This window comes from Doryrhamphus excisus, chromosome 14, assembly GCF_030265055.1.
Source record: "Doryrhamphus excisus isolate RoL2022-K1 chromosome 14, RoL_Dexc_1.0, whole genome shotgun sequence".
NCBI lineage: Eukaryota > Metazoa > Chordata > Actinopteri > Syngnathiformes > Syngnathidae > Doryrhamphus > Doryrhamphus excisus.
The window spans coordinates 5682693-5698132 of record NC_080479.1 but is presented as its reverse complement, the minus strand read 5'-3'; the positions used below and the strand labels follow the sequence as shown (position 1 = coordinate 5698132).

Below are 15440 nucleotides of genomic sequence, written 5' to 3'. Positions count from 1 at the left end.
AGGAAGTCATATTTGTGAAAGAATAAAAATACACGAATTATTAAGGATAAAAAGTTTATACACAATGAAGTTGATCATTTCAACATTGCAAACATTACCTCAAGTGACTCCCAAAAGTATCCAGATTTTCATTTGAGAATTGATTTTAGTTTCCCAAGAGCTGGTATCGGAAGTATCGACCCAGACCTCATCACTTATGATGATGCCGGGTATGGAACCAGTGAACCGCGGTAAACGAGTACGGTATTTGCTTTTTATGTTATCAGAGAGCACGCGGTGTCTTACCGTACCAATATGGCGCCCATGCGCACGCGCTCCGTCGTGCCTCGTGTGCCGCTGAACCATCGGACAATTAACTCAAGCGCTTTGCTGTTCCTTTTTTAACTTTGGTATTTTTACACAAACACGTGGCTCGTCGGGTCATTAAGGTTCCATTTAATACAAATTTGGTCCAATTTGAAGCTAATTAATTTGTTACATGGATACATTTAGCCGAGCCGAGGACGCGGCTACTTCCCTTTAACCTGCGCTACCTGTCATGACCGCCGTGGGTGTGTCCGTGTGGCGGAGATCTTGGCGGGTCAGATTTATTGTAGCAACCACCCCTAGCAACGCCGAGTCGGCGTGGCGGGGGGTCTGCGTGAAGGAACGCAGAAACTTGCGTGTTCGAGACAACATGGGATGCGTCAGCTCCAGCGCCACGGTGGTCCGCCCGCTACGACCCCCCAGCAACGCAGCGCAGGTAGGACGCTCTCTTCAAGCCACTGCTGCTCGCCTGCCATGTATCCCACCCGGCACCTGCACGTCCAACGGACCCAATATAGCATCATTTTTCACCTAATTCTGTATTATTTATATCAGACTTTTCATGTGCTGTTGCCACGGCAACCATGCTCATGCGTGTTCTCAGGACCAAACAGGAAGTAAAAGCGCACGTAGCAACTCGGCCGTGTCAAAGGTCACGCAGGACAGCGGCGTGGAGGTGGCGCCGTTGGACAACGGGGCGGCGTTACCCGGGGAGGTGCCAGGGAAGCCACCCCCGCCCTTGGGGGGCGGAGGCCTACTGGAGCAGGAGCATCCCACCTCCAGCGAGATCCTGGAAGAGCTGCAGAGCGAAGGAATCATCCAAGTCAGCCCCCGCAGGGCGACCCCCGCCGGGGAGGCCTACACCGTCACGGTGGGTACCTGCCGTCTCTCCCTGTCCTTTCCCCAGCCGCCTTCCTCGCTAGGACTAGCATGTTGGTGTCTATTTGTTAGCTTGATAAGCTCGTGAACTCTGCCTAGCAACTATTATTTTCATGAATTTATGTGTTTTCTTTTTGATGAAATGTATTTGTAAGTTTGATTTTTTTTTATGTCTTTTATGATAGATTTATTGGATTGTTTGTGTATTTTATTTCTGTTTATTGATGAAGTATTTATGTATTTTATAGATGTTTCATGCATTTGATTGGATGAATATGATTATGCTTAATGTGTGTGTGTGCCTGTCAGCTGGGTGACAGCGAGGGGGTCAAACGGCGGCCCCCGGCCAGGCTGCAGTCCCTGAGGGTCAAGCGTCTCCCCAGCAGAGAGGACATGGAGGAGAAGATGACGCTGGCGGACAAGAGACGAAAGGTTGGAGACCACCTGACCTTCTTCTTTGTCCTTCGTCCTCCTCAATGTCCTCCTTGTCTCAGCGGAGGGAAGATGAGCTGACGGCACGTCTGAAGTCGGCCCGTGTACGCCGACCCGCCGCTGTTGGTGCGGAGGAGGAGGATGATGGAGAACCTGGAGAGCCTCAGCAGGGAGAAGATGCTGGAGATGAGAAGGTGATGAATGCAGCTTCAGAGAGCAACCCCAGCATCCAACGAGGAGGAGGAGAAGGAGGCCAAGAGGAGGTGTCTGGGCACCCAGATGCAGTGAAGGCCCCAAAGTGATTGTTAGTTTTGACACTTCGAGTTCTTTTCAAAGTCCAGGAGAAAGACCGCAGGGTTTGCCATCTACCTGGAGTGTCATTTTTATAATGACCGCTGGACGTCACTGTTTACCCAAACTAAGCTAGCAAGACCCCCTCGATCGTGAGCTAACTTATTATGTATTCTTCGTTTCTATTATCGTTAGCTAGGCAGCCCGTGTTCATCATTAGCTAACTAACTTTAAGAGGGAGTATTTGGGCCACAGTGGGAGAGAAAAACCTCGAGAATAAAATGGAGAATTTATCCATACATCCATTTTGTGTACCGCTGACCCTCAGCGTTCTTTTGAATTTCTACGTCTGGACCTGTCTATCGGGCATGTCGTGTTTCATAATGACCGCTGAGTGTCGCTGTTTCCCGATGTGTGTTGCGGTATTGCTTGACACCATTTGAACGGCTTGTTCTCCTGTAGGTGTCCGTTCATTGACTTTGGTATCCACACACACCGAAGTTCTTGTTATCGTGGCGTGAATTGCCGAGCCGACATATTTATATTAGTTGTTAAGCATAAGCTATGCTGTATGATTATCCCCCATTGTCTGTTATCCCACACACGTTAATCACGTTGGCCACTTGATGATGAACAACCTCCACTAAAGTGGCCATTTTATAATGGAGCGCTTGCATCGCATTCCAGACTTCCATTGGGGAATGGCTGATTTCAGCATAGTGGATATTGTACTAGCAGCTTTTCATCTGAATAAGAGCATGGAAATGTTGGAGGATGTGGACTACATCCGAGAAATGAAAGTAGCATAAACTTTTCCATCTCCCGTCACACCTTTGACCTTCCGTTTTTCCGTTTTTTTTACCGAGTTGAACTTTTTCCCGAGCTCGTTTTCCAAAGCGGTAACTTTTTTGTTCCCGTCATCAGATGACTTGATTCCCAGCTATAGAAATACATATTATAGAATGGTGGTCGTCCCCCCCCCCCCGCTCCACCCTCCCCTACCGAACCCCCCGGGCCGCCCGGCGGTTGGTGCGCCCCTGTGGGCGGGCACGGAGGAGGAGTTTGGGTTGTGAACTTTTTAGGAATGGGTTTCTCTTTGGACCGGCAGAGGAACCGACACGAGCCGCCGAGTCCCGATGGTCTCCTTTGGAAGCTAGAAGTTCCCGCGTCTACCCCCTCCATCCATCTTTCCTGTGACGTCACCCGAAGACGCAGCCAGAAGGAGCCCTTTTGCACTTTTGCGGTTTCCCGGTTTGGCACCGACGATGCACAGCACGCAGAAGGACACCACCTACACCAAGATCTTCGTAGGAGGTCTTCCTTACCACACCACGGACTCCAGTCTCAGGAAGTACTTTGAGGTGTTCGGGGAGATCGAGGAGGCGGTGGTCATCACGGACCGGCAGACCGGGAAGTCTCGCGGATATGGATTCGTGAGTGCACGCGCACGCGCACACACCAAACTCACCTGCTGCTTTCTCGTGACTCAAAAATAAACCAAACCATAACTCACTACAGTACACAGTAGGCGTGGTATACCACTGTATAGCATGGTATACTACAGGGCAGCGTGGTATATAGCGTAGTATACTATAGCATAGTATACTACATTATAGCATGCTATACTACAGTACAGCATAGTATACTACAGTACAGCGTGGTATACCACAGTATAGGGTGGTACACTAAAGTATAGCATGGTATACTACAGTGTAGCATGGTATACCATAGTATAGCGTGGTATACTACAGTATAGCATAGCAACTACTGTATAGCATGGTATACTACAGTACAGCGTGGTATATATCATAGTATACTATAGCATTATATACTACATTATAGCATGGTTTACTACAGCATAGCATAGTATACCATAGTGTAACGTGGTATACCATAGTATAGCATGGTATACTACAGTATAGCATAGCAACTACTATATAGAAAGGTATACCAAAATATAGCATGGTATACCACAGTATAGCATAGTATACTACAGTATAGCATGGTATACTACAGTATAGCATAGCAACTACTATATAGAAAGGTATACCAAAATATAGCATGGTATACCACAGTATAGCATAGTATACTACAGTATAGCATGGTATACTACAGTATAGCATAGCAACTACAGTATAGCATGGTATACCACAGTATAGCGTGGTATACTAAAGTATAGCATGGTATACTACAGGGCAGCGTGGTATATAGCATAGTATACTATAGCATAGTATACTACATTATAGCATGGTATACTACAGTATAGCATAGTATACCATAGTATAACGTGGTATACCACAGTATAGCATAGCAACTACAGTATAGCATGGTATACCACAGTATAGCGTGGTATACTAAAGTATAGCATGGTATACTACAGGGCAGCGTGGTATATAGAGTAGTATACTATAGCATAGTATACTACATTATAGCATGCTATACTACAGGGCAGCGTGGTATATAGCATAGTATACTACATTATAGCATGGTATACTACAGTATAGCGTAGTATACCATAGTATAACGTGGTATACCACAGTATAGCATAGCAACTACAGTATAGCATGGTATACCACAGTATAGGGTGGTACACTACAGTGTAGCATGGTATACCATAGTATAGTGTGGTATACTACAGTATAGCATAGCAACAGTATAGCATGGTATACCACAATATAGCATGGTATACCACAGTATAGTGTGGTATGCTAAAGTATAGCATAGCAACTACAGTATAGCATGGTATACCACAGTATAGGGTGGTACACTACAGTGTAGCATGGTATACCATAGTATAGTGTGGTATACTACAGTATAGCATAGCAACAGTATAGCATGGTATACCACAATATAGCATGGTATACCACAGTATAGTGTGGTATGCTAAAGTATAGCATAGTATACTACAGTATAGCATGATATACTACAGTGTAGCGTGGTATACTACAGAATAACATGGTATACTACAGTATAGCATAGCAACTACTGTATAGCATGGTATACCACAATATAGCATGGTATACCACAGTATAGTGTGGTATGCTAAAGTATAGCATAGTATACTACAGTATAGCATGATATACTACAGTATAGCATGGCAACTACAGTATAGCATGGTATACTACAGTATAGAATGGTGTACTACAGTATAACATAGTATACTACAGTACAGCATGGTATACCATAGTATAACATGGTATACCTTAGTACAGCGTGGTATAGCGTATAGTATGGTATACCATAGTATAGCATGTATACCATAGTATAGCATGGTATACTACACTATAGCATTGCAACTACAGCATAGTATGGTATACCATAGTATAGCATGGTATAACAAAGTATAGCATGGTATACTACACTATAGCATAGCAACTACTGTATAGTATGCATACCATAGTATAGCATGGTATACTACACTATAGCATAGCAACTACTGTATAGTATGGTATACCATAGTATAGCATAGCAACTACAGTATAGTATGGTATACCATCGTATAGCATGGTATACTACACTATAGCATCGCAACTACTGTATAGTAAGGTATACCATAGTATAGCATGGCAACAACAGTATAGTATGGTATACCACAGTATAGCATGGTATACTACACTATAGCATAGCAACTACAGTATAGTATGTTATTCCATAGTATAGCATGGCAACTACAGTATAGTATGGTATACCATAGTATAGCATGGCAACTACAGTATAGTATGGTATACCATAGTATAGCATAGCAACTACAGTATAGTATGGTATACCATAGTATAGCATAGCAACTACAGTATAGTATGGTATACCATAGTATAGCATAGCAACACCAATATAGTATGGTATACCATAGTATAGCGTAGCAACTACAGTATAGTATGGTATACCATAGTATAGCATAGCAACTACCGTATAGTATGGTATACCATAGTATAGCATGGCAACTACAGTATAGTATGGTATACCATAGTATAGCATAGCAACTACAGTATAGTATGGTATACCATAGTATAGCATGGCAACTACAGTATAGTATGGTATACCATAGTATAGCATAGCAACACCAATATAGTATGGTATACCATAGTATAGCATAGCAACACCAATATAGTATGGTATACCATAGTATAGCATAGCAACTACAGTATAGTATGGTATACCATAGTATAGCATAGCAACTACAGTATAGTATAGTATACCATAGTATAGCATAGCAACACCAGTATAGTATGGTATACCATAGTATAGCATAGCAACACCAGTATAGTATGGTATACCATAGTATAGCATAGCAACTACAGTATAGTATAGTATACCATAGTATAGCATAGCAACACCAGTATAGTATGGTATACCATAGTATAGCATAGCAACACCAGTATAGTATGGTATACCATAGTATAGCATAGCAACTACAGTATAGTATGGTATACCATAGTATAGCATAGCAACACCAGTATAGTATGGTATACCATAGTATAGCATAGCAACACCAGTATAGTATGGTATACCATAGTATAGCATAGCAACTACAGTATAGTATGGTATACCATAGTATAGCATAGCAACACCAGTATAGTATGGTATACCATAGTATAGCATAGCAACTACAGTATAGTATGGTATACCATAGTATAGCATAGCAACACCAGTATAGTATGGTATACCATAGTATAGCATAGCAACACCAGTATAGTATGGTATACCATAGTATAGCATAGCAACTACAGTATAGTATGGTATACCATAGTATAGCATAGCAACACCAGTATAGTATGGTATACCATAGTATAGCATAGCAACTACAGTATAGTATGGTATACCATAGTATAGCATAGCAACACCAGTATAGTATGGTATACCATAGTATAGCATAGCAACACCAGTATAGTATGGTATACCATAGTATAGCATAGCAACTACAGTATAGTATGGTATACCATAGTATAGCATAGCAACACCAGTATAGTATGGTATACCATAGTATAGCATAGCAACTACAGTATAGTATGGTATACCATAGTATAGCATAGCAACACCAGTATAGTATAGTATACCATAGTATAGCATGGTGTCCTCTCCAACAAGCATGATCTGTCTTCCTCATTGGGGCTAAAAGGCCAAAGCGTGTCCAAGTTAGCATGTTTTTCTTGATACAGGATACAAAAATGACAACATACATACATACATCTGTTTTCTATGCCGCTTATCCTCACTAGGATGGGGGCATGCTGGAGCCTACCCCAGCTGGACTGGTGGCCAGCCAATCCCAGGGCACATGTAGACAAACAACCATTCACACTCACATTCATACCTATGGACAATTTGGAGTGGCTAATTAACCTAGCATGTTTTTGGAATGTGGGAGGAAACCGGAGTACCCGGAGAAAACCCACGCATGCACGGGGAGAACATGCAAACTCCACACAGAGATGGCCGAGGTGGGATTCCAACCCAGGTCTTCCCATCTCCTGACTGTGTGGCCTACATGCTAACCACTCGTCCACCGTGCGGCTCCAAAAATGACAACACTTGGAGATAAATATCTTTGTAATATTTATATTATACACATGATACATTGTATACGTTGTATATACAGTACCATATGTTATACAGTACACATTGTACATGTTATATACATTGTATACATGTTATACAGTACACATTGTACATATTCTACATGTTTTTTCATCAGCCCCACATACTGCCTTTCACTCATTCACGTTCATACGGTCATTCATTCATACTTTCACTTTCACTTTCATACATTCATGAACCTTTATTCATTTACACTTTCACTTTCATACATTTCATGCATTCATTCACCTCGATTCATACATTTTCCTTTATTCATTGATCTCGTCATCTCGGCGTACATTCGCTTCACACATTCCTTTATTTCGTCATTCATTCATACTTTCACTTTCATGTGTTTGTTTGTTCTTTCATACGTTTACTTCCACTCGTTTTACATTTTCACATTCATTTGTGCGTACGTTTATACAATTCATTCATACATTCACACTTTCACTTTCATACACGCATTCATTTACATTCACACATTCATTTCTACGTTCAAACTTTTACTTTCACTTTCATGCATGCATTCATTCACGTTCATAGATTCATTCCTACATTCACGCTGTCACTTTCACTTTCATGCATACATTCATTCACACTCATAGATTCACTCCTACATTCACACTTTCACTTTCATACATACATTCATTCACATTCATAGATTCATTCCTACTTTCACTTTCACTTTCATGCATACATTCATTCATATTCATAGATTCATTCCTACTTTCACTTTCACTTTCATACATACATTCATTCATATTCATAGATTCATTCCTACTTTCACTTTCATACATACATTCATTCACATTCATAGATTCATTCCTACTTTCACTTTCACTTTCATACATACATTCATTCACATTCATAGATTAATTCTTACATTCACTTTTACTTTCACTTTCATACATACATTCATTCACATTCATAGATTCATTCTTACATTCACTTTCACTTTCACTTGCATTCATGCATGCATTGCTGGCCATAATGAATGAGTGACAGCCCCATGCATGCATGCATGAGAGAGTGAGAGAGTGAAAGAGTGAGAGAGTGAGAGAGCGAGAGAGTGACGGGTGTCCATGTGGTGTGTGAACCAGGTGACGATGGCGGATCGTTCGGCAGCAGATCGAGCGTGTAAAGATCCGAACCCCATCATCGACGGCAGGAAAGCCAACGTCAACCTGGCCTACCTGGGAGCTAAACCCCGCCTCATGCAGCCAGGTAGCCACGCCCACCACCACCACCACTCACCAGTACTACTCTATATGTACTATGTACTACATAGGCTGTAATGGACAGAAGAGTACGCTAATATGATGCTGTACTATAGTAGTACTATAAAAGTGTTGCTGTCCACCTTGTGGTACTTGATCCTAGTATTTGTTCCAATACTTTGCAGGCTTTACTTTTGGAGTTCCCCACATTCACCCCGCTTTCATCCAGAGGCCTTATGGGTAAGTACCCGCTACTCTGATGATGATGATGGTGATGATGATGGTGAGGATGGATCTCTGATTGGCTGGGAGCAGTCACATGCTTGTGCTGCCACGTCCAAGAAGGTTGTCGTGTTCTTCACTTGGAAGCTGATGTTATGGCGTGATTGTGTAGCGTGTGCGTGTGTGCGTGTGCGTGCGCGGCGAGGACAGGCAGCAGACTGACGGGTGCTCTGTTTCTCTCTAGCTGAGCGTCATCTCTAATCTTTGCGGGGTGAATGTGCGTCTCGCCACGGTGATTATTGATTATGTTTGTGTTATGAAGTGATGCTGTTAGCTGAGCGTGTGTGTGAAACAACCAAAGCCGTGACGTCGTTGGATTGGTTGGTTGGTTGTGTTGGGGTGACGCGTGTTAGCTTAGCGCACCTTTCCCTTTGGACGGCTTTTAGTTTAACACATGGTGTTATTGGTGTGTGACTTCCTTTAACAACACCTGATTTTTGCATCTTTTGCAAAAAAAAAAGACTTGTCTTGTCTGCAACTCACTTTCCAAACACATCATTGTGTGTGTGTGTGTGTGTGTGTGTGTGTGTGTGTCAGGCTCCAAAGTTGCAAACAAATGTCTTTCTCCCTCTGTGGCTCTGTCATTGTGTGGGATGGAGCTTTGGTCACATGGGTGCTGGGTGTTAAGGAAAACAAGCGCACCCATTGTGCCCATACAAAGCCCCCAATGCTGACACTGCAGTTGCATGAAACTCTGTGTGTATGTGGGGGGGTGGGGGTTTGGGGGGGTCGGTAGTGTCTCTCGGTCAAGCCAAAGCAGCGGCCACCACCGATCACTTTATTAGGCACACATGCGCCATTCATTCATTCATTCATTTTCTACCGCTTTTTCCTCACGAGGGTCGCAGGGGGTGCTGGAGCCTATCCCAGCTGTCTTCGGGCGAGAGGCGGGGTACACCCTGGACTGGTCGCCAGCCAATCACAGGGCACATATAGACAAACAACCATTCACACTCACATTCATACCTATGGACAATTTGGAGTGGCTAATTAACCTAGCATGTTTTTGGAATGTGGGAGGAAACCGGAGTACCCGGAGAAAACCCACGCATGCACGGGGAGAACATGCAAACTCCACACAGAGATGCCCGAGGGCGGGGACCGAACCCTGGTCTCCTAGCTGTGAGGTCTGCGCACTAACCACCAGACCGCCGTGCCGCCACACATGCGCCAATGGAAGATTAAAAAAAAAAGACAAGTACACGCTGACACCACCAAAAGAACCAAACATGGTTGGTGACGCCTGGCGCACTTAGCGCACATCCTGCGTGCAATGAAATGCTCCAAACATCAACCTTCGACCTTGATACAAGGTCACATGTACAGGGGAAGTGCACCTTTTTGGAATGTTGCCCATCATTCCCAATCCTTATGTGTTTCTTTCCCTTTTCTCTGCATTCCAACACTTGAATAAGAGAATAAATGACGAGTTAATATAAGCTAGCTTACAATGCTGTCATTGGGAACTATTTGCACTATGGTTTGACATCCATGCTGCGATCATGCAATAACACGCACCCTGATGATAACATGTCATAGTTGAGTATCTTGAGTATCCAAACCTCTTTCCCAGGTGCGTTGACGCACATACTAGCACATGCTAGGTCCGTCAACAACAGCAGCATCGATACGGCGACAACACTTCCGATGTCCGCTCTCCTCGGGATGGAGATGTGTGCTCAAGTCCTCAGGTCAAAAATGCTGACGGCAAACCAGCGTCTCGTTGAGTCTTGGTAGCCAAACGGAGCGCTAGCTAGCCGCTCTTCCGTCTGGGAATGACGCTGACACGATTAGCGAGGTGCCGAGTTAATTAGTTCGTATCAACACACCGAGTAAAGAGGTTTGGCTAGTGTTTTAAATCGTCCAGATAGGCCACGATGCTCAACTATGACATCTTGGAGATAAAAACATGCCACTAATTATGAGTTAACTGCACAGAATGCAATTAATCATGATGAAAGTTGAAGTGCTACATTCCATTGGTGAGCATATGATTATTACTGCTGGTCTCCAAGGGCAGACAAGAAGAACATTCTGAATATTTCTTTATTATAAAACATGGAGCTGGATTTCCTTCATCACTTTGTGCAATTAAAATAACAAAGCTTTAAAAAAGTAACTAAAAGTAACTAAGTAAAGTAACTATCTGGAGGGACTCGTCTGGATATTGCCATCGGAATGTTTCATCATCTTAATCATCATCTTTAATCAATAATCATCACAGGTTCAGACACAACCAAGCGGCCACTCACTGGCACCATCAAAGGCCCCCGCTTTTCCCCAGTACTGTCCATGGGTCGGGGGTGGGGGGTTGGCGGGGGGGGGGGGGGGGGCAGCGACAGCGTCTCTATTGGAAAAATGTCCATCTGACATTTTCACAAAGCTTTACCCAAACTCCTCCATTCCAAAAGCCCAACAACAGCCCCCCCCCTCGCCCCCCCCATGGGACCCACGGGGGGGGGGGGGGGGGGTACAGGTGAATGACCTCCACTGTAGCAACAGGTGGCGCCACATCATGAACATCATGAACACTCAACATCTCAGCTGTTTATTTCTTGACCAACGTTATTTCTTTTTCCTTCTTCCTTCTTCCGTGACACGTTCTTCTTCCACGTTTGGATATTATTATTCTCTTATTCTTATTATATTATATTATATATTATTATTATTATTATTATCTTATTGGGATGTTTGACTCTTCATATGCTGTCTTTATTGTTGTAAGTCCATCCACCCACCCACCCACCCATCCATTCATCCATCCATTCATCCATCCATTCATCCATCCACCTTCCCATCCATCTATTCATCCAGCCACCCATCCATCCATCCACCCATCCATCCACCTACCCATCCATCTATTCATCCATCCATCCATGCATCCACCCATCCGTCCATCTACCCATCCATCCATGCATCCATCCATCCACCCATCCATCCATCCATCCGTCCACCTACCTATCCATCCATCTATGCATCTATCCATCCATTCATCCATCCATTCATCCATCCACCTTCCCATCCATCTATTCATCCAGCCACCCATCCATCCACCCATCCATCCATCCATCCACCCATCCATCCACCTACCCATCCATCTATTCATCCATCCATCCATGCATCCACCCATCCGTCCATCTACCCATCCATCCATGCATCCATCCATCCACCCATCCATCCATCCATCCATCCGTCCACCTACCTATCCATCCATCTATGCATCTATCCATGCATCCATTTATCCATTCATGCATCCATCCACGCATCCACCCATCCATCCCTCTACCTACCCATCCATCCATCCACGCATCCACCCATCCATCCCTCTACCTACCCATCCATCCATCCATGCATCCATCCATGCATCCATCCACCCATCCATCCACCCACCCACCCATCCATCCATCCATCCATCCATCCACCTACCCATGCATCCATCCATGCATCCATCCATGCATCCATCCACCCATCCACCTACCCATCCATCCATCCACCCATCCATCCATGCATCTATCCATCCATGCATCCACCCATCCGTCCATCTACCCATGCATCCAGCCATCCACCTACCCATCCATCCATCTATGCATCCATCCATGCATCCATTTATCCATCCATGCATCCATCATCCATCCACGCATCCACCCATCCACCTATCCCATCCATCCATCCACCTACCCATCCATCCATCCATCCATCCATCCATCCATCCACCTACCCATCCATCCATCCACCTACCCATCCATCCATCCACCTACCCATCAATCCATCCACCCATCCATCCATCCATCCACCTACCCATCCATCCACCTACCCATCCATCCACCTACCCATCCATCCATCTGTCCATGCATCCATCCATCTACCCATCCATTCATGCATCCACCCATTCATCCACCTACCCATCCATCCATGCATCCATCCATCCATTTTCTAACCAATGGCGATCCAAAGGCAGGTGCTTCTTGCTTGGATGGGATTGTATGAGACTGTGGTTGGTTCTGGAAGGCCAGCATCCACATGCTAAAGCTAAGCTAACCATGTGTTCTTCTTTTCCCCCCCAGCATCCCCGCCCACTACGTGTACCCTCAGGCCTTCGTGCAGCCCAGCGTGGTCATCCCTCACGTGCAGCCTGCTGCCGCCGCCCCTCCCGCCACCGCGTCCTCCCCTTACATCGACTACACCGGAGCGGCCTACGCGCAGTACTCAGCCGCAGCGGTCAGCGCCGCCGCCGCTGCCGCGTATGAGCAGTATCCCTACGCGGCATCCCCCGCCGCCGCCGGGTACGTGGCCACCGCCGGGTACGGCTACGCGCTCCAGCAGCCTCTAGCCACCGCCGCCGCCACCCCGGGTTCAGCGGCGGCCGTCGCTGCCGCCGCCGCCTTCGGCCAGTACCAGCCGCAGCAGCTCCAGGCCGACCGCATGCAATAGCAGTCGCTGCCACCGGGGGTGGGCGAGTGGGGGGCACAGGAAGGGGATGCCGATCGGTCGATGATGATGAGGATGATGATGGTGAGGTGGCAACTTTTTGAACTTGCTGTGCTTCAACCAAAAACCCAGAGGTGGTGCTAGAAATACTAGAGGAAGTACTTCTTCTAGGAAGTACGAATCCCGTTGCTGTCTTTCATGTTTGATCCGCTGACAGCGTTCCTTGTCCTGGCTGGACCTTTCCGATAATCAGGGAAATGTTTGCACCTCGGATTGATGCTGAGACCCCGCCCCTGGCCCCACCCACCCCCGTTCCTCCGATGCAAAGCAAACACCAAAATGACAGGAAATAAGAACGCAAAGGGGGGGCAGTGTTGTTGTTGTGCTGGCGGGGGCGGGTGAGCCCCCCAGCGCCACCCAGACGGATCCCTCTGGAAACTGGTTTGTTGAGCTGTCACATTCTAATCCCCCCCACGCCACCCTTTTTTTTTTGGGCGGGGGGGCAAGTTTACAGCCCACAGCTCAATATAGAGGCCCCACCCCACCCCAGCCCCCAGTCGCTGGGCCGTGTCAGCACTTCCACCTCCTGCAAATCTACCCGGCAACCGCCTGCCTCAGCGTGCCTGACTTCCTGTTTCACTGCTATTTAAATCATCCCATATTTAAAGTATTTATTTTTCTGGACGAGTAGTGCCGGTACTGTGTTCATAATATTACTGTGTACTCATCTCAAGGCATACTGTATACACATATACTCGATATAACTTATTGATTAGCTGTAGTTTTAATATTATGATATATTAACATACTCAACCAAAAGTAGCTATTTAAGATACATGCACTGTATTTTTATTTTTATTTTCAACTCTAGCTTTTGTTTTTTTTTGTAAATGGAGGAATTTTATTTAAATGCATGCAGATTGTACTCATCTGTGTAAAAAAAAAAAATCTTTTTGACAAAAATGCTGCTTTATCCACTAGAATGTGCCAAGTCGTCAGTAGCTGTGCTTACAGTATTTGATCCTGTGCTTCATATTCATCCCACGGCTACTTTACAATGTTTTTATACTTGAACTATTTCTTACAAGGGAAATGAGAGAAATAAATGGCACACATTTTAAAAAAGCTTTTCATTGTCACTGGATGAAAACATGTCAAGTGTTTCTATTTCTATGCAAAAACTTTATTACTCCAAATTGGAATAAAATGTTGTATATTTCCAAGACTTTACGCGTACTGTCCTGTCTTTGTTGACTCGCAGGATCAGCATCACAAACGTTTCCTGTCAACCGTGCATTGCTAATCAATAAGTCCATGGCATCCGGCTCTTGGGTGACACGTGGTGGGCGGGTGCAACAGTGCAAGGGTGCAAAGATCCATGCAGCTGATTGGTCAGGAACCACTGAGAAACAGGAAGTGAATCCAATCTAATTACGCTAGCCAGTAATTACAATCTATCTATGCAACTTCCTAGTTAGTTTACATGCTGACAAGCTAAGTAGCTCATTTACTAGCTTTTTTGTACAATTTTATAACTATTTCACTATTTTTCTACCTACTGTGCAGCTGTTATATCTATGGGACTTAATATGGTAGGTAGGTTTCCATGTAAAAGTGGCCTCTTAAATACTACATATGTACAATACTACAAGTGGATCCAATGAACGACAATAAATAGAATTACCTATTTCGATACATAGATATAACTGTCTTTATATCCTTTGAATTATTTTAACACCTATCAATTGAGCCTACCTACTTTGGTTTTAGTGGCTAATTTACTAGCTTTATTTACTGCAAATTTCGTAGCAATCTGACCATTTACCTACCTACTATCTATATGTTTAGATTGTTTGTTAGATTTAGTATATCTTTGAGACTTGTATGTGCCTGTAGTTTACATTTTTATTAAAATTTAAACGCTACATTTGTGGCGTTTTCTGTCTATGTAGCAAACCTAGCTTGCAAGCTAACAGGTACTTCTGCTAATACTGAAAATGAAAATGTAGTACAAATTTTGTCTGTGGC

General features: G+C 44.4%; 2 protein-coding genes across 2 annotated transcripts; both read left to right on the top strand.

Annotated features, from left to right (window-relative positions):
* The first annotated feature begins 676 nt into the window (after positions 1-676).
* stmnd1 (stathmin domain containing 1) lies at positions 677-1919 on the top strand. The gene is made up of 4 exons (XM_058047648.1): positions 677-742; positions 911-1177; positions 1495-1617; positions 1680-1919. Exons 1-4 carry the CDS (start codon positions 677-679, stop codon positions 1917-1919), a joined length of 696 nt encoding a protein of 231 aa, XP_057903631.1.
* Positions 1920-3028: 1109 nt separating this feature from the next.
* Positions 3029-14582, top strand: rbm24a (RNA binding motif protein 24a). The gene is made up of 4 exons (XM_058047078.1): positions 3029-3341; positions 8586-8709; positions 8888-8942; positions 13049-14582. The coding sequence occupies exons 1-4, from the start codon at positions 3174-3176 to the stop codon at positions 13413-13415; spliced, it is 714 nt and encodes a 237-aa protein (XP_057903061.1). The 5' UTR covers positions 3029-3173; the 3' UTR covers positions 13416-14582.
* Positions 14583-15440: the final 858 nt, after the last annotated feature.